Genomic DNA, 23,449 nt, shown 5'->3' on the forward strand with positions numbered 1-23,449 from the left:
ATCTCAGCCGTTTTCAACGGAAGGTACAGATCTATTGGTTATCGTATGTTTCGATAGGAAACGTGAATGAAGCATGTGAGGTATTAGGCGCGGCAACAACTTGTACAGCCATGGCATCACTTTCCTCGGAACACTCTTGTCTCATTGCCATCAGCACTCCGTGTTTCCGAACTTCAACAAACCACTCTATTCCACGCTGCATGCAACAACAACCAACCCAGCCACGGACACTCCCGACAACAGCACGCTTCGCTAACACCCGCCCACATCTATCGACACTGGTATCTCATGCATCCCGCAACCCCGACGCCACACTCTACAGTCGAGCCATGCATAAACACGTAAACATAGGCCATCATCCTCTATATCCCCCTCCCTTGCAGTCCCTCCTTTACAACGAGGTTGGAAACTTATCCCGGACAGGGGTCGACGGGCCCTGTCCCTGTCTCTCAGACATGCTATAGGGAGCCTGTATTTTGTTAGTATCAACGTCGGTGGTATCTCGCGGAGAGAATGACTTACGAGCACTTCCTTCGCGCTGCATATCCGCCAAGCCAGCTTCCGCACGTCGCCGTCGGCCGGCACGACGGCCGGGGCAAACTCGACACCGAACATGTGGTGGATGGCGTAAACGACCCGCTTGGCATACTTGCTGTCCCGCTCGACGTGGGCACCGAACCGCTCCTCGACAGTACCAGGGGCGATATCGGGGTCGCGGTCCAGGCAGTTGCGGACGATGGGCAGGAGGGCGCTTTCAACCTCCTGGCGACCGGCCACTCCGGCGTCCTCGTCATCTACCTTGGCTAGGCGCACCTCGAAGGGCTCCGAGATGGACATAACGTTGTGACCGCTATTGTGGTGATAACGGAACTCGAAGACGCCCTGCGTCCACCACAGCTTATCGCCCTCGAAGACCATCTCACCCTTAACGACGTCCACTTCGGGTGACGGGCACGGTGTTGTAGTTGGCTGGTCCCACGAGACAATACCCTGGTCGGTGGTGGTGTCGTACTGGCCGGGGCGGGTTGGCACCCAGCGGCCGAGAGTCGGGACCTCGGTGACCTCGCGCGACCGGTTGTCGGTGACCATGTAGAGGCCAACCCAATCCTTCTTGCTGTGGTTGGCGGGCGCGGTCCACTTGACGCGGATCGGGGCGCCATACTCGAATACCTTCGTCTTAACCGGCTTGGACACGCGGGCCCTGGTGCTCTCCTTTCCGGTGGCCTTCTCGTCGGCGCCCACCAAGGGCGTACCCTCCATGGAGATGCTGTAGTGCTTGGGGTCATAGCCGGCGAGGTCGGGCGAGATGCGGCTGAGGGTGAGACGGGCAGGGTACTTGTTGAACAAGGCCGATGTGTCCCTGGCGATGGTTGAGGATCCGGCACCCAGCTTTGTGCGTGCGACATCGACGAAATCGTCGAAGAAGTGCTTGGAGTCCTCCCAGACCTTGTCCACGCTCATCTGCAGCCCCTTTACGGGCTCCGGAAGCGAGCGCTTGATGAACTTTGTCAGGCCGGCTTCCTGGCGCAGATTCTCGCCGTAAATCTTTTGCATGTGCGGCTTCTCGACATAGGAGATGAAGCCGAGGGTCAGGATGTGGCCGATGAGGGCAATCAGGAAGATGGGGCTGCTCCAGGTGATGAGGGCCATGCCCCACAGGCCGGCGGTGCCGATGACACGCTCCGGGTTGTTTAGGAAGCGGTAGATAGACTTGTAGGTGAGCTTTCCGGTGCTATCGAAGAAAAAGTCACCATAGAACCAGCCAAACTCGCCGAGGGACTCGTAGATGCTAGTGGCGGTCCAGATCTGAAGCGCCACCAAGCTGAAACCAACTACGTGCTTCAGGAGAACCCAGCCGTAGCCCCAGTCCGCCGGGTAGTTGTACATCTTCCAGCACGCAGCGAGGAATGAGACGTAGCACAGAGTCATGCTCAGATGATACATGCCCTTCCATTGGCGCCAGGCCTCTGCCGCAGTTTCGCCGAACTTGAGGAAGTGCCTGGTAAACATCTTCTCGTTGGATTGCTTTGTCAGGATGACGCCGAGACCGACCGAGTACCACAGGCGCCAGACGATGGCGTTCAACACGAAGAGGGTTTTGTAAATGGTCGTGGATGGCGTGACAATGGCGAGGGCCGCGAAGCAGGCAACAAGGAGTACCGAGGTGTAGTCGGTGATACGGAAAGGGTCGAAGTTCTGGACACCCACCATGTTGTGGACGGGCAAGGGAGTCGCCGGGGTCTTGGCTGATTTTCTGAACGACTCGGCAGTGGTCTCGGAGTGTGTGCTAGCCTCTGACTCGGCACGCTGGCGGGGCGGGGGCGGGTTGTAGGTCTTCTCGATATGAGGGTTTTCGACGATGGCCAGGAAGGCAAACTGGGCGGCGTGCGCAAGGATGGAAATGAAGAGCACGTCGTAGCTAGCCGCCATCATGGAGATACCATAGTACCCGGCATAGCCAATGGAGTACATGGGGTGCGGGGCCATCTCGAACACACCATCAAACGTAAGTTCCTGCTCAATGAGGTAGAAGAAGTCTATGAGGCTTAGTTAGTATTACCATAACACACAAAGTCTTGGCGGGTTGATGATCACTTACCGCCCCAGTACCAGGCGTAATCCTTGACGACTCTGTGCGCATCCAGCTTGACCCACAGATTGAAGCCGACGAGAGCGATACCGATGACCCAACGGGCGGCAGCAATGGCAAAGCCCTCGCCCAGCGGCTTGTGGGAGCACACGATGGCGAACAGGCAGTACGAGACAAAGTCACACATGAGAATGAGATCCACCACACGGCGGAAGACGAGCCAGGTGTTATACTCGAGGGGTGCCTCGGCCATCTTGTAGTCCTTGGGGATTTTGGCCTCGAGCTCGTTCTGGAGCAGCTGGTAGAGCCACGGACGCGGGTTCTTGCCGGTAGACGGGTTCTCAAAGAGCTGCATCCGCCTGGCCCAGGTAACGATGAGCTTGTAGTTGGATTGGACGGTCAAGAGATAGCCTATCCCCACATTGTAGGACGCCCTCCAGAAAAGGAATATAAGGGCAAAGATGGGGCGCTTGAGGCTCGAGGGCAGGGCGTATGCGGCCCAGATGTGGAGGGCGAGGATGGCGAGCACCAGGACATCGGAGAGGTTCTTGGGTTCGCGGGGATCGAGGAGCTGTGACACCATGTCGTGTGTTTCGGGGACGACGAAGACTGGAGATACGTGTAAGCAGGACTCGGCCAGCATTGCACCCCAGCCATGTCCCATCCCATTTCATAGAATTGGTTTCGCATACCTGTTCCATCCGGAGTGCGGCCATACGTCTTGTTAGAACGAGCCTCCCTCTCCCTTTCCGTCTCAGACTCGGGCCTCCCCGCGGCGTGGGGCGTGGCATCCTTCGAGGTTGACGATGCGGCCCTTGCGCGGTGGCGGACATTGTCGAGCCCAGAAGAGGGCTCGGCTGTCGATGTGCTCATTCTCAGGATTCGGTGTTGAAGACCGATTAGCAGAGATAAGCGTTGAGCTTTAGTAGCATCACCGGGACAAGCAGTGATGTTTTGCGATATTTAGGGAAACGATAGGAATGTGGGAGGACCCGAGGGGCAGTGTCGAGTTCGGCTCGTGTGACCCCCAGAACAAACCAACAGGTCTCGTAACGCCAAGACAATTTAAGCTTGCCGTGCCGTCGTGGTGTGTGGCCAGTGTGGGTAGGAGTGAGTTCTGTTGGTCGCCTTGGGTAATTCCTAGCCGGGTTTGCCGCTGACACGCTTTGGAAAACGACGTCACTAAAAAACAGGGCAGATGTAAATTGCCGGCAGTTGTACTGTGTCGTGTTGTAGTCGTCCAATTCACCGGATGAAAGTTGGCAGTTGGCAAGCACAGCTCATTGACCGGGGATCCTGCGTTTTTCACATGCTCTCCCCGTGGAGAACTTTTGTGGGTTGCCATGGGTGGCCACGATCTGGCCAGTCGGAAGCTTTGCGGGGTGTTGACAGAGGGATCCGCATCTTCTTCTCCGCCAGTTTCCAGGGCATTCCAGGGCATTGGCTCTCTCAGTTGGTGGTGCTGTTCAGCCGTTGCGCAAGACATCCTGATTGTTGATCTTGGATGTTCAACGGTTCCAAGAAAATATTTCGAATGGAGTTGCATCGACCTGATCCAAGGAGCTGGGTGCGACAGGGCAAGTGCGACCATTCAACTACCCACGCCGCCGACGTGCATATGTGCTGGCGTCTCATTGGGTTTGATGAGGTTGTCATGCTTCGAGGGCCATCGGCCGTTGCGCAGTTGTCCGCCAGGTGTCATTAAGCTGTCAGCGACCTTTATCCTCCTTGGCGCCATGGGTCTCTTGACATCGCATGAACTTGCTGGGGACTGTACTCTCCGGACCCAACGAAGAAGTGTGCTCTCACTCCAATGGCGAGAGTTTTTTATAGAGCCAGCAAGGTAGGGTAGACAGGGAGATGGTAGGGAGTCACGGAGGTAGCGAAGGTCGGAGAATATACATAATCAGAAGCTTGTCCCTTGCTGCTGCTTCTTTCTTCTTTTCTTCTCCCGCTTCTTCCCAGGCTCCGATCATTGTATTCCTCGCTCACCCAGTCACTCCCTACCTAATAAAACAACAACCTAATAAACAAACAAGGCCTTACCTCAGGCTGTCCACTCATTTTCAAATGTTCCGCACACCCAAAACCAACACCAATACCACCACCAAACACCACCACCACCACCATGCCCCGCCAACAGCGTCCCCGGACCCCCTCCCTCCCCACAACAGAGGACGAGGACAACTCCAAACCCCTCCCGGACCCATCCACCGACGGCCAAAAACAAAAGCCGCAACGCCCCGGCACCTCGGGCACCGAAGCGGCGCTCAAAGTCTCACGCCGGCAAGCCTCCGAAAAGTTCCGCCAGGCAGAGCGCGCCGAGCGCGCGTACCGGGCCAAGAAGCGGTCGGCCGCGACGCGCGCCAACTACGCCGACGCCAAGGACCACTTCCGGCAGGCGCGCGAGCATTTCGGTTTGGGGTTCAAGCTGCTGTCGGCGGTGGTCAAGGGGTGGCCGTATGTGTTGAGGGAGAAGCGCGAGGCGAGGCGGCTGCGGGGCGAGGAGGAGAAGCGGCGGAAGGTGTTGGAGATGAAGAGGCGGTTGGATGAGAAGTTGGGGGAGGGGGAGGGTGGTGCCCGTGACGGTGAGGAGGGGGAAGGGGTGAAGGTTGTTTGAGTGTAAGGGTGGGTTGGTGAAAGGGGGTTGTTGAGGGGGTGAGGTGGTTTTGAAAGGGGGGGAGGGGAGGAGAAAGTGGAAGAAGGGGGGACACACAAGTTGCACAGATGCCCTTTGGTTTTCTGCCATTTGGCTTCTACATTCCGTCGTTCTTTTTCTATGTCTTCGTTTTGGCTTCATCTGGTTTTTGTTTTTCTTTTGCCTTTTTCTTTGCTCTCGCTTCTGCGTTGAGACAGCGCTGGCAAGTATCCGGCGCTGTCGAAACCCGACATTCACTCACAGCTTGCCTCTGCGCAGCATATTCTCCTTAACTGTTCTGTCTTTCTCTTGCGTTTCACCGGCGTCAGCCGTAATACCCTTATTGTACTAATGACTTGATGAGGCATGGATACGGTTAGAAACGGGGGCATCACGGCCGCTAGAATCTTCCCAGTCGGGTGGGATACTGATTCATCGGGTGGGGGAGAGCGTTCTGGCTGTGTTTTGGAGTCCCCGAGTTGCCGTCTGCTTTGTCATTTATAGTTCACCACACGAAAATTGGTTTAGCGTTAGCAGGTGTGGCTGAGAGGGCGGGACTATGTGCGAAGCCCTTGATTTAATCAGGCTCGAGAAAACCGATAATAAGAAACATCGCGGCATTAGTGTCTTGATCATGCTGAATTCACTATGTTGTACTTTGACGGCACTCAGATCTTGTCCATTCATGCACCGGGCTAAACGACCGGACACTTGCCTTGAGGCTTAAATACCGCTTGCTCTCCTCTTGGAGACATTCACCAATCCGTCCAGTCATGGAAACAAGTCATCGCCGGATTCGTATTGGAAAATACAACTCGTTCATGATGCCCGCAAGCCGTGAAGCAAGTCGCTTTTGGTTCCCAGTCTAGATCCTAGCCTCCAACCCACACTCCCTGCTGTTTCGCTGCCACCAAGTTTACTGGGCCTTTTTGGCAAACTCCACCCTAAGGATCAAATGCCTGAAACCAAAGCCGTCCATCTTGTTGCAAGCCTTAACAGCGTCGTCGCGGTCTGCGTAACTGATAAACGCAAAGCCCTTTGCCATGCCAGTGTCGCGGTCCTTGGCCAGGAAGACGCGAGTGACGCGGCCGAACCGCTCGAACATGTCGCGTAGTTCTTGCTCCTCTGCCATCTCGGAGACCTGCGGTAAATGACGTGGTCAGTAAGTTGTCTCGCCAATGTATTCAAGCATATAATCAGAAAAGGGGGGAAGAAACTCACGTTTGTAACACGAAGCGTCGCCAAGTCGTCCCGCTCGCCATATTTGCCGCCCATCCGCTCGCCCTGCGCGCCGGCACCGGCACGCATCGCAGGCGGAACATACGAGCCCTTCTTGCCGGCCCCAGCGGCGCCGGCGGCCGCAGGCCCCGCAACAGACGGCTCGTCGCCCATGCCCGCGGCGACGTCGGCGGCGCCGGCCTCGCCGATGGGGGCCATGGTGTCCTTGTAGGGACAGCGGGCGGTGAAATGCTCCCCGTTGCAGATACGGCACTTGACCTTCTTGTCCTTGAGCTTGTCCTTCATGGCCTGGGCGTTGGGGTCGTTGGCCTCGTCCTTGGCCTCCTTGCGCCAGTTGACCGACGGCCGGAAGATGATGTTCTCGCCCACCGTCGTCGTGTCGGGCGCGGGGCCCTTGGGGTCGTTGGCCGAGTCGCCGAACTTGGCCCACGCCTTGCGCTCCGCCACCCGCGGGTTGACGACCTCGCGCCGCACCACATAGCGCACGCGCCGCGTCGCCTTGACCTTTTGCCCCAGGTCGTTGATCCGGTACTCAATGATGGTCCATGTCCCGTCCTTGTTCTGGATTTTTTGCGGGGGCGGCAGGTCGGTTGTCGGCGCTGTCGTCGTCTCCTCGAGGTCCTCGTCGTCCGCCCAGTCGTGCCTGCCAGTCCCGAGTCAGAGCCGGGGACAAAGAATTATAACGTGTTTGTACTCACTTTGTTTGAGCCGCCATTTTCGCGATATGTGTGATCTGGGATGCAGCGGGTATGCGCGGTATCGCCTTGATCGATGCTGTGTCGTGGTCGGGGGGCTTGGTGGGGGTGGGGAGTTGAGGTTCCCAGGGCCGTCGAATTTTTGGATATTCCAGTGTGGGGCGAAAATTGGTGAGAAAGAGGCGGAAGTCGGGTGGATAAATGTACAGTGCTTTAACTTGGTCCTCTACTTTCCTGGCTGTCCTTAGTTACTCTGTGGTGTGGTGCTGTTCATCCTGCCCTGGCGCTCTTCTTTTCAAACAGTTTTCCTTCCCAGTCTGACATTCCCTTAAGCTGTGTTATATACCTCTTTATCTCACAGGTACATACCTGGGTTGCGCTGCTAGTAAATTACGTAGATGCTGTGGGAAGACCAGTTCAGATTCAAAGTATATGTACTGTGTAAAGCTCCGCCCAGCACTGTATATCTATCGCGGGACAGGAGAGGGATCTTTTCTTCACAAAAGGTCGGCCCAGCCAGCATGAGGGAACAGAATATATAACCAACAGGTCTGTCCATATTCATTTGAGAAATGTGTCGATGGATCTATATAATTCAAGATACTAGTATCTCCTCCAGAAATAGGAAATAATGTCGTCGTCGACTGTCATCCGTTGGGTATAGCTTTCCTCATTAGATGCCTCCCCCCAACAGCAATTCAACACCAACACCAACATCCCCCAGACGCCTACCCACAAACAGATGACAGTAAAACAAAATCAAACCCCCACCGGTCGTGGTTTCTATAACAAATTCGTGAAAGACGTCGTTCTGTGGCACGACGTACCCTGATTCGCCTCAAGGTGGGCAGGTGCTTAGGTCAAGACTAGACTTGCCAAAAGCTATACATCTCAATGGAAAAAGATAGAGAGTTTATCAGATGAACCCTGGCGGTGCCGTCGTCCTTGGCGGAAGGGGAGGGAGGGCCCGGTTTGGAGGGGGAGCAGGTGGTGGTCCTTCGGCGGCCAGTTGTGACAAGCTCCGTCTCTGATAAGCCGTGTGGGACGGCGGGTCGAGCCTGAGGTGCTGCGATGACCTCGGTACCGATCTCAACGTTGGCGTATGAGGCCGTTGTGTCAGGTCAGGCCGGATAGAAGGAGGGGAAAGAAGGCCGCCCCTTTGGGTTTGCTGAGGCGAGGTGAGGCTCAGCCGCCGGACCCGCGTTGTCGGTTTTCCGGCCACCGGAGGTCCTCGCTGGGGCTCTCCGTACGTGCCGAGCGACGTACTCGACCTGGGCACGTCGTGTGGGCTGGGGGGCGGGAGCCTGGGCGATGGGACCACGCTATAGTCTTTCGAGCAGCGATCCAGCGGGGCATTGGAAGACGGCGGGTCCATACGCAGCACAACCTCCGATGTGCTTTCGTGCGTTGAGATACCCGAGTCCCGAATTGACTCGTCCCGAATCCGCTTGGCCGCCTCGATCAAGGCCCTGTGAGGCGAGATCAAAGTTATCGGCGGGGTGATTGGGGTAGCTGACAGAGAGCTTCCGGCGCCTTCTGTGGCTGTTCCGGCTCGGCTAAGAGCGGACAGGGCGGGCGAAGGGTGATCCTCGACCAAGGACAAAGGGCGTGGGTTGATGGATAAGGCTGACGGTGGTGGCCTTCGTGTGCCCGTTCGCGCAAGTAGGGAAGAAGTTGTCACCTGCGTGGGCGGCATTCCCGGGACGGTCCTGCCGATGGAGTGCCGTTTACTTGCGCTATGAGGCACGCTGAAGTTGGGTGTGGATTGCGACGCGGATGCACCCGCATCCGATTGTCCGGAATTCGAGTACGTCGATATGGGTCGGTGGGACTGAGCCGAGGCGACGCCCATCTCGAGGACGTGGTTGATCGTCTGGAGCGACTGTCTCCGGTCGATAATAGCCTTCGCATTCGGTCTCAGCTTCGGTTGCGACTGGTCTTCGGGTTCCGGGAGCTCAAGCATCGGATCAAACTCCCCAAAGGAATCTCGGATCGGCGAACACGCTGGTGATGACCCTACAGATGTGATCATCGTCCGCTGGCCCGAGGAAATGAACGACAGGCGATTATAGCTGTCCCTCAGGGCGTCGAGCTGTCTCCCTTCGTGTGAAATGAAGCTCGCGGTCGAGGTGCCATCGAAAGACTGCTCGCGGGCCGGGGCTTCGGGGCTGGGGCTCATGATCGGTAGAGCCTGGTTCCAGGATTGTTCGGGCGGCGTCATGACCCGAGAGAATCGATCCGGGTCCCTCGTCACTAGAGTCCTCTGGCTTGACTGGCTCCTCAATTGCGCATCGTCGCCTCCTGTCTTGGGCTTCCCTGTTTCCGACAGGACTTTCCGTCCCCCAAGCGTCTCGATTTCTCGCCGCAGCGTTGCGAGCCAGCTATCCATGTCCTCGGCGCTCTCAAACACCATCAGGAAAGAGGAGGAATTCCTCCTCTCCTGGACACGAAAAGGAAGCCGTGAGCGGAGCGAAGTTGGGGTCCCGGGAGCACGATCCATATCTGGGACTGACGAAACTTGAATGACCCAATGACGGCCCGGAATAGCGTCGCTAGCGAAGGCTGCCGAATCCTTTCCCAGCTGGAGGACCCTTTCTGGGAGTCGGTCGAAGGTACCTTCACCCGCATACTGCAGCAAGAATCCCGACGTGGCGAGGACGTAGATTTTGGTTGTCCACTCGAACCTCGACGTCGAACCGGACCCGTTCCTCCGATGACCCCTTCTCGGTTTCTCGCCCATCGCATCCTCCATCACGTCAGTTGCTCTTGGGCTCAACAGCCCGGCGAGTGAGCCGCTACCCTTGTGGGTATGCATCCGGAGAACGACTTCGGCGGGGACGGTGCATGCGGGGAGGTTCGCATGCTTGATTGCCTGTGGGTACGCTTGAAACAACCGAGGAGGGTCCCAAGACGCGATGCCCTCCGGGTTCGACTGCTGGCGGACGATGCTCTCCGATTTCTTGTGTTTCAAAGCCTGTCCGGCGGGTAGGACCTTGGAGAAGGACGATAGCGAGATTTCGGATCGATGCCCGGGCGCGCTCTGGGAACCGTAAGGCCAATTGATCTCGGCCAGCGAGGCTCGAATTCCGCCAAGCCTTTGGGGAGCATCTCGCGGTGAAGCTGGTCCTGTATCCGCATCAGATCCTCCTTTGCCCCGGCCGAAGATGTTCCTCAATCCCAGTCTCGATTCCCGCCTGCGCGCCTTGTCCCCTTCGGCCCTCAGCGGTATTCTGATTGCCTCTGCGGACTCGGCATGTGGATCAGGGGGTCGTATCCTCCTAAGGTGTGAACCTTGGCTGTTGTTGATTTCTGGCCTCTCAGGAGAGGCCGGGTCCAGGAAGTCGTGCATGGTGGTTGTGGTGGTTGCAAAAACGAGTGGACACGGCAGATGTACCGCTTAAATGGTATGTAAATATTGGCGAATGGCGGTGGTATTGAAGCACCGTAGTGTCCAGCTCAGGTCCATTCAGTCAGAAGATACGCGTGTCATTGAGAAGCGCCGGGCATGAATGCAAAAATGAATGTGCTGCCACGGTAAATCCGATGATGCGTCGTTGTGTAAGACTTGCAGAGCAAGAAAAACAAAAAGAGAAAAAGGAGCGGGATGAGGATGAGACGCAGACGCGTGAAAATAGGGTAAGCAAGCAACAAAATGATGCAGGCGCGTTCCGGCTCCGGTTGTTGCGGGACACGGATCCCCGGGTAGGATGGCGCAAGGAGAGTGGACAATGGACCGGAGATTCGTTATAGCCACCGCTTGCCGAATATACGTTAGAGCCCGAGCTGGCTGTGCCGCGTGCCGCAGGGAGGGGCGGTAGGTGCGGTAGGTGATATAGGTGTAAGGAAAGAACGGACGGCTGGAGCGAAGGACTCGGCACCGACAGAGAGGAACGAGGATGCGCAGCCGGGGCAGGCAAACGCTATATAAATTGGAGGGGACAAGACCATACGCTCCAGACTGGCAGTCCAAAGGACTCGAACTTTGACAAGGGTGTGCGGCTGCGCCAACCGTGGCCCATTTTTTTCAGGAACAGGCCGCCACAACGTCTCGGGGTTTCCATGCTCAGTGTTACAGAGCTTCATCCTGGGCATGATTTTCAGTTGTGAGGGACTGTGCAACGCCTCGCCACGGTCTCAGTTCACCAATATACCGGCCAGTTCAAGATGCCTTGCATCGATCTCAGCCGCACGCTCATGAACCTTCTGAAGCCCGGCTATATTTTTTTTTTTTTTTCAATTTTCTATTTTGAGGCAAAGCTCTCCATCTCGAGTCCGGGCATGGCTGACAAAATGGTTTTTCTCAAAACAGCATGACAGAAAGAAATGAACGAAAAAAGCAAATTCGCAAGCCCAGTGGCATCGAGTCCCGAACAAGGGATTCGGTCCCGGGGGTCCTTGTCGAATCGGTTTCCACATTGGATGGGGCGACCCTTGCTCAGGTGGTATCATTCAGGGGTCATGTTTCCGAGCCAAGCTCGACGTTGCAAGCGGGTCAGCCTGGGTGAAGATCCGAATTTTCGACCCGCAACCGCCGGCAACAAACTTCACGGCGATGAGGTCCAGGCAGTGTCAGGTCATGAATACCTGCTCGCATGTCTCAATTGTAAAGCACGTAATAGATAGATCCAATTCCCCGTGCAGGGGTTCACGGCGGCCAACTTTTGGCTTCCGTTAGTTAAGCAGATGCCCGCCTTTTTCAGCCTCCGGGGCTCGCCTCAGCATCTTAAGAGCAGGGGACGGAGATGCGAAACAAATCCGAGTTAACAAACAGCCACCAGTGATTCCTGAAAGGCGCCTCACATGCTGGTGGCTTCGGCAGTTCCGCCGGGGATGCTTCTGAAAGGCTTCGATGATATCCCGAAGCCATCTATGTACTTGTATACATAGTTAGTTACTGCGTATGGATCTCATGCCGAACCGCCCTGCCTCCACATCAGCTCCCTGGGCTTGATGCATGGCCGAGTTGCACAAAACAACCTCGCGATTGGTCTCGGGATCCCGCCTTGGAGAGCACTGCATCGCCCAACGCGTGTTTCTCATCACCAACAGACGAACCCGCCTCTCCAGCTCAAGCAGCTCCCCGCGAAGTCCACGGGGCACGACGGGGAAACCACCGAAGTGGGGGGCGCCAGGGACCGTGCCGTCCCCCTTTGGACCAACTGGAGAAACAGGGCCCGCAGGCGAGACACGGCGATCCTGATCCGGATCCGGGCAGGTCGCGGCAAGGCGCGTCGCCGTCCAATTCTCTGCAGCCGAAGATGAACCCCAGGACCGGAAGCCTGATCGCAGCTGACTGGGCATCGTCTGGGCGTCGCGCTTGCTCATGAAACATAACGGTCACACGGATCGACGAGGACGACCACCCCGGCTCGGAAGGGGGAAAGAAGAGAAACAAACAGGGCTTGACCCTTACACAGTAGCTGCTTTTAGTTGCTTTTAGCTGCTTTGAGTGACGGACGAAGCGGCAGTTCCATCCGCAATCCTTCCACCCGCGCGAGCGAGGAGAAGAAAAGAAGTCGGGGGTTTTGGCTTCGAAGGACGACCGATTTTTTGTTCCTGCATTAGCGCCATGTGTAATCGAAATTGGCGAGCCAGCTCCGGCAACCAAAACGTTGATTCGACCGCCCGCCAAGTTGGTCATCACGGAAACATGCCCTGGAACGAGAATCGCCAAAACCCACTTCACGGAGAATAAATACCCGGAAATGCCACGTCAAGGGTTTTGAGCGGCCGGTCTCGATTAACGAAGGCAACTCTCGTACGAGCTGACCAAGAACCTGTCAAGTCAACAATCAAAAACCCCCGGTAATGACCGTGCAAGGTTGCAAGAGCCGAGAGCTCGGCTATTTTAGCTTGGGCGGGCCCCCGGAGTGGCAGCCATCTCCACCGAGTTCCGGTAGGGCTTGCCGGGGGGAGGGGTTGGGCAGTGCCGAATCTTGAAGCTAACCTTGAAGCTAACCGACAAATGATCATTGTGTCGACGGCGAGTTTCAAGGGGGCGAGCCTCGAGCGAGTCGTGCCTGTACTAATAGTTATCTTGCCTCGCTTTCATAACTGCAAGCGGGCGTTCACAAGATCCGAGAGAAGTTTGATGGTCTATTCGGTTGATAAAAACCCACGGTTGCGCGCTACCGCCGTTGATACTCATACAACAGTTACACAGTATCAGATCCTCCGCTGAACGCCGCCCCTCCTTCCTCAAATATGCTGCCAGCCCGAAATACCATCAGTAAAGCCCGCGTACTTCAGACCAGGAACGAGACCGCGCTGCAGCAGGACTGCTAGTCGAGGTCGAAGCACCGCTGAAATCTTACAGAAACAAACCCAGGCCCAAACTCCGAAACGAGCGGATATCCCCACCGCTGCGGCAAAAGTCTTGCGAAAACTCTCTAGAGAAGCAATATGGCCTAATAGAAACGCCGTGAGGCGGCCATATCGTACTCGATCATGTTGGCGGCATGGCGTCCGGCCCAAGAGGGCCGGCCTGTTGCGCTTACTCCCCCTTAGCCCCATGCTCCTGCGCGGCGGCTGCGGACGCGATCTTAGCAGCATCCTCTTCAGACGCTGACACGGAGTGGTTCAGGTGTGAAGAATGGGACGGCTCATGGGCCAGCGACGACGTATTGGTGCCCTGCAGCTCGGCAAGTTGGCGTTCTGTTGTCGGGTTAATAACTGGTTTTACTCGAGATCTCAAAAAACAAGGAAGGGGAAACGCACCCATCTCTCGGATCCGATGCCGAAGCATCTGATTCTCACGGACCAGCATCTGTGACTCGGCTTGATAGAAGGCGCTCTCATCGCGCCCGGCCAGCGCCCACGGCTCGCCGCTGTCGGCGTTGATGGACGTGGAGCGTAGCCTGGGTGAAGCGTTGCGGCTGGGGGTCCTGGACCGGTTGCGCAAGTCGGCGCGGGCCATATCGAATGAGCTGCGCGGAAATATGGGGGACCGCGGCAGGGACCCGGAGCTCGCAAACGTGGGTTGCGGAGACGAGGTCATGTTCGGTACGGGAACGGGCACGGGTGCCGGCCCCGACACGGATCGTTCCGACGCCTCATCGCCAGCAATACCAGACTGCTGCTGCTGGCGTTGAACTTGTTCCTGCAGCTGCCGGATCTGCGTAAGGAGCCGGTTGACTTGGAACTCTTGTTCGTTCTCTAGCTCCTGGTGAAGCTCACCGAGGCTGGGAGTCCGGTTGTGGTGTGGCGTCCTAGTTGCGATCAGGCGGGGAGAAGCGGTTGCGGGGGCCGGGATGCCAGTCTGAGAGTTGTTTGTCGGGCTCTCCGAAACCATCTCGCCAGGCGCTGGCATCGAGGGGTTCGCCATTTGGAGGTTTAAGAGAACTTGGGAACGACGGCGACCGGTACTCGGTGATTGGTTACGAGGAGACAGGGGGCTGTTAGGTGAGCCTGGGCAATGACGATATTAGTATAGGACAATGATATCAAAAGTGTCTCACAGTGTTGGTAACCTACCTCTGGTGGGCGACTCGCGCTGTAACCCAGCATTCAGTGTTGCTGCGGCTTGGAGAGAGATAGATGGATGTCTTGCGGGGGAGCTCGAGAGAGTACCGTCTCCATTCAGAGCTCTGGAGAGCTCACCATCGGGAGCCATGTTTAGTGGTGAGATTGCACAAGCTGTTCGTGACAGAAATTGCCGAGCAGGAATTGGAAGGCACAGCTCTGGCCACAGAATTTATGGGCAGATATCAATCACCAACGATAGCCAAAGATAAAGCCCAATGATGGTGGTGGTGGTGGTGGTGGCGGTGGGTAGACTGAATGAGCCAGGAGAATGCCGGAATCGGTTGCTGCAGCTGGAGCCTGGCCTGGTCAAACGAAAGTCGGGTCCGGTGCAAACAACTGCGCTGCCACGGTGTGACTGTGACTCGCGCGGGCAGTTGCTAGTTGGGGCTGAATCAATAAATTCACCGATGAGACAATGTTGCCTGATCAAACCAGAACCCGTGAGAGAAAAGTATCGGAAGGTGGTCAAGGACGGTGAACAGCCACGGGTTGCTCTAAATCGGTGGCATGCTTTGTCTCGTTCCGACGGACCTTCTATAGAAATGGTGGGGTGATTCAACGGCCGGAGGCGCTGCGCGTGACGCAACAATTCACAGGACCCTTGTTCGGAGACTTGTGAGCGCCATGTGGGGCACAACCGTCACCTCTTCTTTCTGAGCCATCCATTCTGTGCCATTCCACACACCATGATGAAAGCTGCCCGTGGACGTCCCCAGCCTCGCGCTGATCACTGTTGCACGGCGCTTGACCTTGCTGGAAGCATGGAAATAACGTGTAGTCTTCTAATTTGATAGTGATCGAATTATTTGGCAGGTTTCAGGCCGTCAAAGACAGTGTGTACTGTGTATGTAATAGCTCGAACCACAATGTGTCAGTGCTGGAAGTCATGGGTTGATCAATCTTGCCGAGCCTACGAGCATCACACCTGCCACTTGAACTGAACCACACCACCACAGTGGAAAAATGGGAGACATCGTTGTGAGGCTAATTTCATGAGAATTCTAGACCAAATCTAAGTTCCTGTTTCTAATTATTTTTATCTCCTTTTGTTGAATCTGTCTTCCTTTTCGTTGGTGGGCCGTTCATTCTCTTGTTGAATCTGTCATTCATTCACACCCCTGTAATGAGTGAGTGAGGAAGTCCCTGTACACAGTACAGAAGAGTCCCACACCGTTCACAAAGGACACAAACGTGAAACTGTAACCTGCAACTACCTCTGCACACCGCACACATGCACCACCACACCATTCCAGACCGACCAAGACCCCGGGTCAGGCCCTTTACCAGCCACCCGGAACGGATTTAGTCGGTCAGGAGACAGCCGCCTTCTCTACCAAGGATCTCGACCCTCGTGATTTCCAAATCCGCCCTTGCTTGCTTTCAAGCAGCCTCGGCCCAGGATGCGTCCCGGTCTCAGTCCAAGGCTGTCCCTCTCCCTCCGTCCACAACATGCCACCACCCTCACCGCCCGGCCCTTCTCCCAAACCACACCCCACCTCTCCAAGCCAGCGGCAGACTTCACCCACGCAGTAATAGGCGGCGGGGTAGTCGGCCTCGCCATCGCACAATCCCTCGCCCAGCGCGCCTCCTCCTCCCCCTCTTCCCCTAGTAACAACAACAGCACAACCCTCCTCCTCGAACGCCACGCCGCAATCGGCACGGAAACCTCCTCGCGCAACAGCGAAGTAATCCACGCGGGCCTGTACTACGGCGCCAACTCCCTCAAGACCGCCCTCTGCCTGCAGGGCAAAGCCCTGCTCTACAACCTCTGCTCCACCCACCACATCCCGCACCGGCGCACGGGCAAGTGGATCGTCGCGCAGACCGACGGCCAGCGCGCGGCGCTGCAGCGCCTGCACGACTTCTGCACCACCGAGCTGCACGTGCCCGTGCGCTGGGTCGGGCGCGAGGAGGCGGCGCGGAGGGAGCCCGCCGTGCGCGCCGAGCGGGGGGTGTTGGAGAGCCCGACGACGGGGATCGTGGATAGCCATGCGTTGATGCTGTGCTTGCTGGGGCAGTTTGAGGATTCCGGTGGGACGCTGGCGCTGGGGAGTGCGGTGGAGGGGGTGGTGCCGCTGGGTGGGGATGGGAGTGGCGGGTGGGAGTTGACGGTGAGGGATGTGGCTTCCGGGGAGGTGTCCAGGGTGACGGCGGAGACGATTGTTAACTCGGCTGGGCTGGGGGCGGTGGCGGTGAATAATATGATTGTGCCGCCCGAGAAGCGGAGGGAGATGTTTTATGCCAAGGGGAATTACTTCTCGTACGGGGCGTCGAGTCCCAGCGTGAGCACGCTGGTGTATCCCGCGCCGGAGCCGGGCCATGCGGGGCTAGGGACGCATTTGACGCTGGACTTGGGAGGGCGGATCAAGTTTGGGCCGGATGTTGAGTGGGTTGATTCGCCCGATGACTTGGCCGTGAACGAGTCGCGTTTGGCGCAGACGGTGGCGGAGGTGAAGAAGTATCTCCCGGGGCTGGACGAGACGCAACTGCAGCCCGACTACGCGGGGATAAGGCCGAAGCTGGGGAAGCAGGGCGCTGTAGCACAGGGGAAGGGGTTCGTGGATTTTGTGATCCAGAAGGAGGAGGGTTATCAGGGGTGGATCAACCTCCTGAACATCGAGAGCCCCGGGCTCACGAGCTGCCTGGCCATAGCAGAAAGGGTGAGAAAACTTTTGTATACATGAACGAGTACAATTATACGGCCGCGCTCCGCTAAGTTGACGGCTACCTAGTTGATGAAGAGCGCGGGCAAGCGAGTTGTCCTTGTTGCCGCATCCGCATACCGGGCCTATTATGTTATGATTAGGCCAACCCAGGCAATTCAAGCCAAACCGCGAGTTTTGATCCTCGAAAAAGCATCGCCATATCCAGTCGACAGACAGACCCCGGAGATACCTGAGCTAGTGACAGTCTCGGCCATCCACGATTACCAAAACACCATAACGCCTTTTCCATGCAATGTTTACCCTATACGCACCCCCCCCAAATCAAACTTTAACTAAAAGTGATGCTCGGAGAGAGTCTCCGTCCAAATAGATTAACGTGGAACTCGTAAATACCACTCTCGGCACCGACGAACCTGGCAGGGATATTAGACGGTTCCTTCACACTGAAGCAGGGCGAGACCAAGGTGTCGACTTACAGACTATGCCCGTTCTCGTTCCACGACAAACCGGCCGTGTCGTATGGCCCAGGTCGCGAGTGGGCAGTCATGTACGTCCCGAGCGTTCGCCGGGTCGGGTTCTCATCCCACTCGCGCATGAGATAAGCCGCTCTATACCGCCGCACCGGGTTAGCAGAGGCCTCAGAGTCAACAGTCCTCGAGGGCACGGTTTCGCGAGGCACGTTCCCACTGGGTGAGGGGTCGTACAAAGCCTCGACGTTGTCCCAGCTGGCCGGGGAAGCGGGATTTGCAGTGTGTGCCAGGAGCCGCGAGACCAACGGGCCTCGTCCGCCGGCCCCGGCCCCGGGCCCGGATCCCGCGGTCCCCACGGTCGTACTAAGTCCAGAAAGGGGGCTGGCTGCATACCGGCGTCTCTCAGCAGTGTTGTCCTCCCGCGTCCGCAGACGCTCGTGCGTATCCCGAATCCGCTCTCTCTGGTCGCGGATGTTTTCCAAGATCTCGATCACGGTGCGCGACACGCTCGCGGTACGCTCTCCACGAACGCTTTCGGCCACGCGCCCCGCTCTGTCCGCCCACGGTGGTGGCCTTGAGCCAGCGGCGGAGCCACTAGCGCCACCGCTGTTGCTATTGCCATTGTTGTTACCGCCACCGCTTTCTGTGCGTGGCCGATGGTCCGCTGCCGCCGCCGCCGAGTTGTACTGGTCCTGGCGTCGGCGGAAGTCTTGAATCGCCTCCAAAACACCCGTTTCTTCCGCTGTCAGAGGGATGTTGTATCGTGACAAGATCGCTTGTTCTTCTGACGCACGAGTTGCCTGGTTCTCTGTCGAGGAATCTGCAGCGGCCGGAAAGCTGACTGATGGCAGCTCATTTCGCTCAGCCCGCTGTTCCAGGAGACGGGGATCAATAGTTCCTCGGTCGATCACCGTTAGGCCCTCGAAATCATTATCCTTGTCGAGATAAAGGATCTGGCGAGAATCGAAGCCGGCACGGATATCGGCAACACCCACACGGCCTCGATCCTCAGTCCAGGCCAGGAGATCGACTGGGCCGGGAGAGAATGCCATGTCTCTCACGGCGCCGAATTCCGCATTCGGCCGCGAGGCGCTAAACGCCGTCATCAACGCATCTGCTCCCGATATGGTGAGGGCAGCAACGTCGAATATCGAGATGGTCCCGTACTGGGTTCCCACGGCGAGGTATTGGCCCGTGCTGGAGAAACACGCCGCAAAACTCCCTCTGTTAATGGTCAGCGATTTGACACACGATGGTTAGTTATGGGTGGTCTGAACCTGTTATCAGAGCGATCGTCTTTGCTCTGACTCTTGAGCTGGATTTTCCCGCATGAACTCCATTCGTACCCGGAACGGTCAGCGGCTCGAGCGGATGTGCCACTTTCAGCCTTCTTCTCTTTCCTTTCGTGGATGTACAAGTAAGGGTCGTCACTGATAGCGACGAGTAGCCGCCCGTCTGGGGAGATTACCCCTCGGTTCATATAATCCGGATATGTGATCTTATCCAGCACCACCTGATCCCGAAGGCTCACCACAACGACCGAGCTGTCGTTGTGGGCTAGAACCGCAACGCCCTGGTCGTACGCTCCTTCGGATGACTCAACCAGAGTCGGGGGAAACCAGAGGGTGATGCAGTTCACTCGGTCCTTTCCGAAGCCAGTACTTTGCGCCACCAGGTTCTTTTCAGCGCGGGTCTCTGCAAGTGCCGATGTCGTGGCGTCCAAGATGTCGAGAGAGAGTGGAAGACGGTCGTCGGCTTGGAGGTCGGGTCCCCTCTCGGTTCCGTCCCGCGGATTTCGCTCGCCCACCCGGAATGCACTGAATAAACCTGCCTCGCCTCCGCAGCAGACCCAGCCATTCCGTGCTACTAGACACCTCGGATTGAAATGTAATCGTTTGATCGTCTCTGTCTCTCGCGTTTTGGCGTTCAGCCTCTGGATCGAGCAACTTCGGTTATCGCTGCCGGGTACCGGGAAGTAAACGAAGTGTTGGCCATCGGTGCCGATAAGCGATCGTAACTGCCAATGCCTAATGGCAGGGGATTAGTCGACGAAGACACATGACGCAACGCGCAAGGAAGAGATGGCGGAAGCCACCCTTGGCTTGGTGTTTGGTTAGACGTACTGCCAACGGACCCCGGTATCGAAGCGTCGGCGAGGACTTGTTGAAATTAGGTCCTCGGTCGGGGTATATCTACGCGATCAGACCATGTCAGCCGCCAGGATGCATGACGATTGTCCAGGTACCTTGGGTCTGTGGGTGAGTCGGGAACCGTACAGGTTGCTTGAGACGGCCATTGTGCCGATGTCTTGGCGTCGGAGGTCAGCGCGATGCGACCATCAAGAATCGCCTCGGGGGCGATGCTGCAGTTGCGTGTTGACGATACTCGAGATTCCTAAAGAAGACAAAGCCGCCTTCAAAGGTGATTTATCATCCGGAAGAATTCGCTGTATTTCAGGGTATTCGGGAGCCGGATGAAAGAGCACCGGAGACAATGAAGCGGGAGTGTCAGGACATGGTCGTCACTGCGGAAAAAGGTGGAGAAGAGCTTCGACTTTTAAGTTGGGAGGCGAGCCGAGATGCAGCATTACCAAGTAAAAAGATGTAAAAGAAACGAAGCACTCGTCACCATTATTTCATACTTTCTCCGCAAATGTTCGACAGATGTTGACCGAGTTGTAACGTATGCAGACCGCCATAAAATCTCACCAACAGCGATAAACCTCCTCGAAAGCATTGGCACCAGAGCCAACGACCTCACTGCTGTAACGTTATGCACATCTGCGCCGCCGAAAGAACCCTGCTGGACCGGCAAAGCCGTTGGAGTTATCCTGGTTTGCATCACGTGGATACTCACTCGCCTTTCCCCGGCTTTGGCATTTGTTGGCGAAAGCGCGGCTTTGCGCGATTGCCAGCTTCAAGTTTTTTGCTGTGACTGATTGGTCTGTGCACATGCCCCCCCACATGTTAGCAAACCAATGGTTCTCGAAATTTCCAGGTTGAGTGCTCTGAAATTTTTTTCGCCATAGTTTTTAAAGAAGACTTGCCGTCTCCGACTTTCTTCCCTCAATCTCCATCAATTCCACCACCCCATCCACCCGTCGTCTGCTTTCGTTGTGATTTACCATCCTACTGAGAGAAGGGTGTTATTTTCCTTTTAATTAGCTTCTTTCACAATGATGGCAACACGCCTTTCTCGTGCCGTAAGTTCCGACCTCGAGCATGAGGGGTTGCATGCTTTGTTTGATCTTGGGCTGACAGGTGTATATAGCTTCCCAGGGCATCCTCAGTAGCTTCCCGCTCGGCGGGTTTGCTCCGAAGGACTCCCGCGTTCGCGCGGTTCGAATCCACAGAGGAGAAGGTCAAGGGATCTGTCATCGGTATCGATCTCGGTAAGTTGCGGCCGGCTACGTCACGGATCGATCATGGGACTCACATGCGGTGATTGTTAGGCACAACCAACTCTGCCGTTGCCATCATGGAGGGCAAGGCCCCCAAGATCATCGAGAACGCCGAGGGTGCCCGTACTACTCCTTCAGTCGTTGCCTTCGCGGAGGACGGCGAGCGCCTCGTCGGTGTCGCTGCCAAGCGTCAAGCCGTCGTCAACCCCGAGAACACGCTCTTCGCCACCAAGCGGTTAATTGGACGCAAGTTCACCGACGCCGAGGTGCAGCGTGACATCAAGGAGGTGCCCTACAAGATCGTCCAGCACACCAACGGCGATGCCTGGGTAGAGTCTCGCGGCCAGAAGTACTCGCCATCCCAGATTGGTGGCTTCGTCCTCAACAAGATGAAGGAGACTGCCGAGGCTTACCTCAGCAAACCCATCAAGAACGCCGTCGTCACTGTCCCCGCCTACTTCAACGACTCCCAGCGTCAGGCCACCAAGGATGCTGGTCAGATTTCCGGCCTGAACGTCCTCCGTGTCGTTAACGAGCCCACCGCTGCCGCCCTCGCTTACGGTCTTGAGAAGGAGGCTGACCGCGTCGTCGCCGTCTACGATCTTGGTGGTGGCACATTCGATATCTCGATCCTCGAGATCCAGAACGGCGTCTTCGAGGTCAAGTCGACCAACGGTGACACCCATCTCGGTGGTGAGGACTTCGATATCCACCTCGTCCGCCACTTCGTCCAGCAATTCAAGAAGGACTCTGGCATCGACCTCTCAGGTGACCGCATGGCCATCCAGAGAATCCGTGAGGCCGCCGAGAAGGCCAAGATTGAGCTGTCGTCGTCCCTCCAGACCGACATCAACCTGCCCTTCATTACTGCCGACTCTGGCGGACCCAAGCACATCAACTCCAAGCTCACCCGCGCTCAGCTCGAGGCCATGGTCGACCCCCTCATCAGCAAGACCATCGAGCCCGTCCGCAAGGCCCTGAAGGATGCTAGCCTCCAGGCCAAGGACATCCAGGAGGTTATCCTTGTTGGTGGTATGACCCGTATGCCCAAGGTCTCGGAGTCGGTCAAGAGCATCTTCGGCCGTGACCCGGCCAAGTCTGTCAACCCTGACGAGGCTGTTGCCATTGGCGCGGCCGTCCAGGGTGCCGTTCTCTCTGGTGAGGTCAAGGACCTCCTGCTGCTCGATGTTACCCCCCTGTCTCTCGGTATCGAGACCCTCGGCGGTGTCTTCACTCGCCTGATCAACCGCAACACCACCATCCCCACCAAGAAGTCGCAGGTCTTCTCCACCGCTGCCGACTTCCAGACCGCCGTCGAGATCAAGGTCTACCAGGGTGAGCGTGAGCTCGTCCGGGACAACAAGCTTCTCGGAAACTTCCAGCTCGTCGGCATCCCCCCTGCGCACCGTGGTGTGCCCCAGGTTGAGGTCACCTTCGACATCGACGCCGACTCCATCGTTCACGTCCACGCCAAGGACAAGTCCACCAACAAGGACCAGTCCATCACCATTGCCTCCGGCTCGGGTCTGTCTGACTCCGAGATCCAGCAGATGGTTGAGGAGTCGGAGAAGTACGCTGAGTCGGACAAGGAGCGCAAGGCCGTCATCGAGACTGCCAACCGTGCCGACAGCGTTGTCAACGACACGGAGAAGGCTCTGAACGAGTATGCCGACAAGCTCGACAAGACCGAGGCCGAACAGATCCGCGAGAAGATCACTTCTCTGCGCGAGTTCGTCGCCAAGGCCCAGTCCGGCGAGACCGCTGCCACTTCTGCCGAGATCAAGGAGAAGACGGATGAGCTCCAGGTTGCCAGCCTGAACCTCTTCGACAAGATGCACAAGGCGCGTGCCGAGTCTGGCGAGCCGGCCCAGAACGCCGAAGGCGAGAAGAAGGATGAGCCCAAGGCTTAAATGCGTCCCCTCCACATGGACGCCTATACCCCCCCTATATTTTGATTTTATCGCATGTGTCTGAGTCGGTCGGAGCGGCTTTCAGTGTATATTCAGTGTACTCATATCTTGTGTTGGAGGCTCATGGGGGCTATCCAAATGTTTAATGCAGACGGCGGATGGCGTTACTGAGCATAAAAACTGCTGCGTTCTTGGGCAGGGTCATCTCACGATTTTTGATGATGGGCAGGAATCGGACGGGGGCTGGATAGCGGTGCATGCGTGTATCATTAAATACACGCCCACGAGAGCAAATATATTCCAAATCCCCCCTCATT

At 56.9% G+C, this 23,449-nt stretch overlaps 8 protein-coding genes across 8 annotated transcripts; 3 read left to right on the top strand and 5 right to left on the bottom strand.

The window, feature by feature from the left end:
• Positions 1–296: 296 nt before the first annotated feature.
• B0H64DRAFT_193901 (phosphatidylethanolamine N-methyltransferase) lies at positions 297–3,652 on the bottom strand. Its single transcript, XM_062799131.1, has 4 exons — positions 3,283–3,652; positions 2,600–3,199; positions 523–2,537; positions 297–469 (listed from the first exon to the last, which is right to left on the bottom strand). Exons 1-4 carry the CDS (start codon positions 3,461–3,463, stop codon positions 392–394), a joined length of 2,874 nt encoding a protein of 957 aa, XP_062658247.1. The 5' UTR covers positions 3,464–3,652; the 3' UTR covers positions 297–391.
• Positions 3,653–4,718: 1,066 nt separating this feature from the next.
• B0H64DRAFT_375491 (uncharacterized protein) lies at positions 4,719–5,210 on the top strand (the record flags this gene model as incomplete). The annotated part of the gene is made up of 1 exon (XM_062802420.1): positions 4,719–5,210. The coding sequence occupies one exon, from the start codon at positions 4,719–4,721 to the stop codon at positions 5,208–5,210; it is 492 nt and encodes a 163-aa protein (XP_062658248.1).
• Positions 5,211–5,863: 653 nt separating this feature from the next.
• On the bottom strand, positions 5,864–7,333 carry B0H64DRAFT_433835 (eIF-3 RNA-binding subunit). Its single transcript, XM_062806065.1, has 3 exons — positions 7,166–7,333; positions 6,450–7,110; positions 5,864–6,369 (listed from the first exon to the last, which is right to left on the bottom strand). Exons 1-3 carry the CDS (start codon positions 7,180–7,182, stop codon positions 6,145–6,147), a joined length of 903 nt encoding a protein of 300 aa, XP_062658249.1. The 5' UTR covers positions 7,183–7,333; the 3' UTR covers positions 5,864–6,144.
• A 569-nt stretch (positions 7,334–7,902) lies between these two features.
• B0H64DRAFT_193965 (uncharacterized protein) lies at positions 7,903–10,608 on the bottom strand. Its single transcript, XM_062799133.1, has one exon. The coding sequence runs from the start codon at positions 10,509–10,511 to the stop codon at positions 8,079–8,081; it is 2,433 nt and encodes an 810-aa protein (XP_062658250.1). The 5' UTR covers positions 10,512–10,608; the 3' UTR covers positions 7,903–8,078.
• Positions 10,609–13,239: 2,631 nt separating this feature from the next.
• B0H64DRAFT_433838 (uncharacterized protein) lies at positions 13,240–14,774 on the bottom strand (the record flags this gene model as incomplete). The annotated part of the gene is made up of 4 exons (XM_062806066.1): positions 13,240–13,816; positions 13,880–14,569; positions 14,636–14,677; positions 14,762–14,774. The coding sequence occupies 4 exons, from the start codon at positions 14,772–14,774 to the stop codon at positions 13,656–13,658; spliced, it is 906 nt and encodes a 301-aa protein (XP_062658251.1). The 3' UTR covers positions 13,240–13,655.
• Positions 14,775–15,728: 954 nt separating this feature from the next.
• On the top strand, positions 15,729–17,370 carry B0H64DRAFT_476145 (FAD dependent oxidoreductase; the record flags this gene model as incomplete). The annotated part of the gene is made up of 1 exon (XM_062808134.1): positions 15,729–17,370. Exon 1 carries the CDS (start codon positions 16,087–16,089, stop codon positions 17,368–17,370), a length of 1,284 nt encoding a protein of 427 aa, XP_062658252.1. The 5' UTR covers positions 15,729–16,086.
• Positions 17,368–20,499, bottom strand: B0H64DRAFT_362293 (uncharacterized protein). Its single transcript, XM_062801761.1, has 5 exons — positions 20,099–20,499; positions 19,946–20,014; positions 19,100–19,849; positions 17,829–19,046; positions 17,368–17,765 (listed from the first exon to the last, which is right to left on the bottom strand). Exons 1-5 carry the CDS (start codon positions 20,116–20,118, stop codon positions 17,681–17,683), a joined length of 2,142 nt encoding a protein of 713 aa, XP_062658253.1. The 5' UTR covers positions 20,119–20,499; the 3' UTR covers positions 17,368–17,680.
• On the top strand, positions 20,500–23,446 carry B0H64DRAFT_433841 (heat shock protein 70 family). Its single transcript, XM_062806067.1, has 3 exons — positions 20,500–21,024; positions 21,093–21,213; positions 21,274–23,446. Exons 1-3 carry the CDS (start codon positions 20,998–21,000, stop codon positions 23,130–23,132), a joined length of 2,007 nt encoding a protein of 668 aa, XP_062658254.1. The 5' UTR covers positions 20,500–20,997; the 3' UTR covers positions 23,133–23,446.
• Positions 23,447–23,449: the final 3 nt, after the last annotated feature.

Source organism: Chaetomium fimeti (genome assembly GCF_033439085.1).
Source record: "Chaetomium fimeti strain CBS 168.71 chromosome Unknown B0H64scaffold_5, whole genome shotgun sequence".
In the NCBI taxonomy this organism is placed as follows: domain Eukaryota; kingdom Fungi; phylum Ascomycota; class Sordariomycetes; order Sordariales; family Chaetomiaceae; genus Chaetomium; species Chaetomium fimeti.

Coding starts and splice junctions, on each gene's coding strand:
- B0H64DRAFT_193901 (XM_062799131.1), bottom strand. CDS start 3,463: ATGAGCACATCGACAGCCGAGCCCTCTTCTGGGCTCGACAATGTCCGC. Junction 2,538..2,599: donor TTACGCCTGGTACTGGGGCG/GTAAGTGATCAT, acceptor TAAGCCTCATAG/ACTTCTTCTACCTCATTGAG. Junction 470..522: donor GCAGCGCGAAGGAAGTGCTC/GTAAGTCATTCT, acceptor AACAAAATACAG/GCTCCCTATAGCATGTCTGA.
- B0H64DRAFT_433835 (XM_062806065.1), bottom strand. Junction 6,370..6,449: donor CGACGCTTCGTGTTACAAAC/GTGAGTTTCTTC, acceptor CATTTACCGCAG/GTCTCCGAGATGGCAGAGGA.
- B0H64DRAFT_193965 (XM_062799133.1), bottom strand. CDS start 10,511: ATGCACGACTTCCTGGACCCGGCCTCTCCTGAGAGGCCAGAAATCAAC.
- B0H64DRAFT_362293 (XM_062801761.1), bottom strand. CDS start 20,118: ATGGCCGTCTCAAGCAACCT. Junction 20,015..20,098: donor ATGGCCGTCTCAAGCAACCT/GTACGGTTCCCG, acceptor CTGATCGCGTAG/ATATACCCCGACCGAGGACC. Junction 19,047..19,099: donor GACGATCGCTCTGATAACAG/GTTCAGACCACC, acceptor GACCATTAACAG/AGGGAGTTTTGCGGCGTGTT.
- B0H64DRAFT_433841 (XM_062806067.1), top strand. CDS start 20,998: ATGATGGCAACACGCCTTTCTCGTGCC. Junction 21,025..21,092: donor CAACACGCCTTTCTCGTGCC/GTAAGTTCCGAC, acceptor AGGTGTATATAG/CTTCCCAGGGCATCCTCAGT. Junction 21,214..21,273: donor TGTCATCGGTATCGATCTCG/GTAAGTTGCGGC, acceptor GGTGATTGTTAG/GCACAACCAACTCTGCCGTT.